At 43.5% G+C, this 1,649-nt stretch overlaps 1 protein-coding gene across 1 annotated transcript; it reads right to left on the bottom strand.

Moving 5' to 3' along the window:
• Positions 1-477: 477 nt before the first annotated feature.
• LOC112717849 (probable ribose-5-phosphate isomerase 2) lies at positions 478-1,202 on the bottom strand. Its single transcript, XM_025769779.2, has one exon. The coding sequence runs from the start codon at positions 1,196-1,198 to the stop codon at positions 551-553; it is 648 nt and encodes a 215-aa protein (XP_025625564.2). The 5' UTR covers positions 1,199-1,202; the 3' UTR covers positions 478-550.
• Between the last annotated feature and the right edge of the window lie 447 nt (positions 1,203-1,649).

Raw genomic sequence — 1,649 nt, 5'->3', positions numbered from 1 at the left:
AGTATATCCTAAATGAGCTGTTAAAAGGATTCTCTGTCTTCCCCCTTCCGCCCCCTCCTCTCATTCCCACCCCCCTCTTCTTTTTAAGATTCTATTCTTTGTATTAGCAGTTCCAAGGCACAGATAGTAAGGTTTTTTGTGGAAATTGTATTGTGACACAAGATATAAAATTCAAAGACAAAAGATAAATAAACATTAGCTTGAATTATATATACCATATATGGAAAACTGATGAAAGGAATGAAAAAGTTATCGATAATTTAATGAAAAAGATACAATATCAGCTCAATAACAAGTTGTGTACAAAACACAAGAGCCATTACATGAACTGAATATCCAAATTCCCAATAAGTCTATAAAATTCTCTTATGCTTGCTTGCTCAAACGAGGTCAAAAATAACAAAATTGGCGGAGAAATTAAGATACTTTCTCCAGCAATTGCAACTACACCAGATATCGTATGTTAGAAGCGACGAATTAAACTACCTCCCTGATTATTCCAATTTTACCTACATTATTGTTCATGTCATTTAATGGTGTTTGAATTAAGCTAATACTTATTCTTGACAGTTAGGCCAAGTTCACCTGCAACAATAACAGTGGTAGCCATATCAATGAACATTCCATGCTCTACAACACCGGCGATTTGCAAAATGGAATCGCTGGCAGCCTTCAAATCCCCAATACTCTGCTTGAAATACAAATCAATGATATAGTTGCCATTATCAGTGACATAAGGCTCAGCCTTTTCGCCCAAAGTTCTGAGCTTTGCAACGCAACCAGATTCCTGAAAGAGATTCTGAAGCCTAGAAGCAGTGAACTTCCAACAAAATTGAATAACTTCGACGGGCATAGCCAAACCGCTACCACCAATATAGTTAACGAGCTTGGACTCATCGACGATTACAACGAACTTCTTGCAAGCACCTTCAACCATCTTCTCCCTCAAGAGGGAGCCACCGCGGCCCTTGACGAGGTTAAGGTAAGGATCAACCTCGTCGGCGCCGTCAATGGCGAGATCAACGACGGGGTGAGAGTTCAGATCTGACAAGGGGATCCCGAGAGAGAGGGCTTGCTCGTGCGTCTTCTTGGAAGTGGGGATTCCGTCGATGTCCTTGAGCTTGCCCTGACGGAGAAGCTCGCCGATTCGGTCGACGACGTGTTTGGCAGTGGAGCCGGGTCCGAGGCCGAGAACCATACCGGATTCGACGTACTCGACGACTTTGTAGGCGGCGATTTTCTTCAGATGGTCTTCGTCTTCGATAAACTGAACAAAACTTGAACAATAAACTCATAACCCTAAACTGAACAATAAATCAGCAAGACCAAATTACCAACAATAAACTGAATAGATAGTAAACTGCAATACCAACAATAACCCTAAACTGAACAATAACCAGCAAATCTAACAATGCATCAGTAAAGATTACTTGAAAAGATGGCTCGGGCTCCATATGCACTTCAATCGGTGGCTGGGTGGGAGATTGGGAGGGGCTGTCTTGATCGTGGGTGACCCTAAATCCAGAACCTAGAAATGCTGCTGGTGGAGGCGGCGAGGTCGGAGGTCCTGTGTTGATCGTCGCCGGTCGGTGCTGTCTGCTGTGTTGCCCTGTGGCTTTTGGGTCAGTGGGTGACTGGGTGGTGGCGAG

The sequence above is a fragment of the Arachis hypogaea genome, chromosome 10, assembly GCF_003086295.3.
Source record: "Arachis hypogaea cultivar Tifrunner chromosome 10, arahy.Tifrunner.gnm2.J5K5, whole genome shotgun sequence".
NCBI classification, from domain to species: domain Eukaryota; kingdom Viridiplantae; phylum Streptophyta; class Magnoliopsida; order Fabales; family Fabaceae; genus Arachis; species Arachis hypogaea.
The sequence above is the reverse complement of the archived record's forward strand: the minus strand, read 5'-3'. Positions and strand labels throughout refer to the sequence as shown.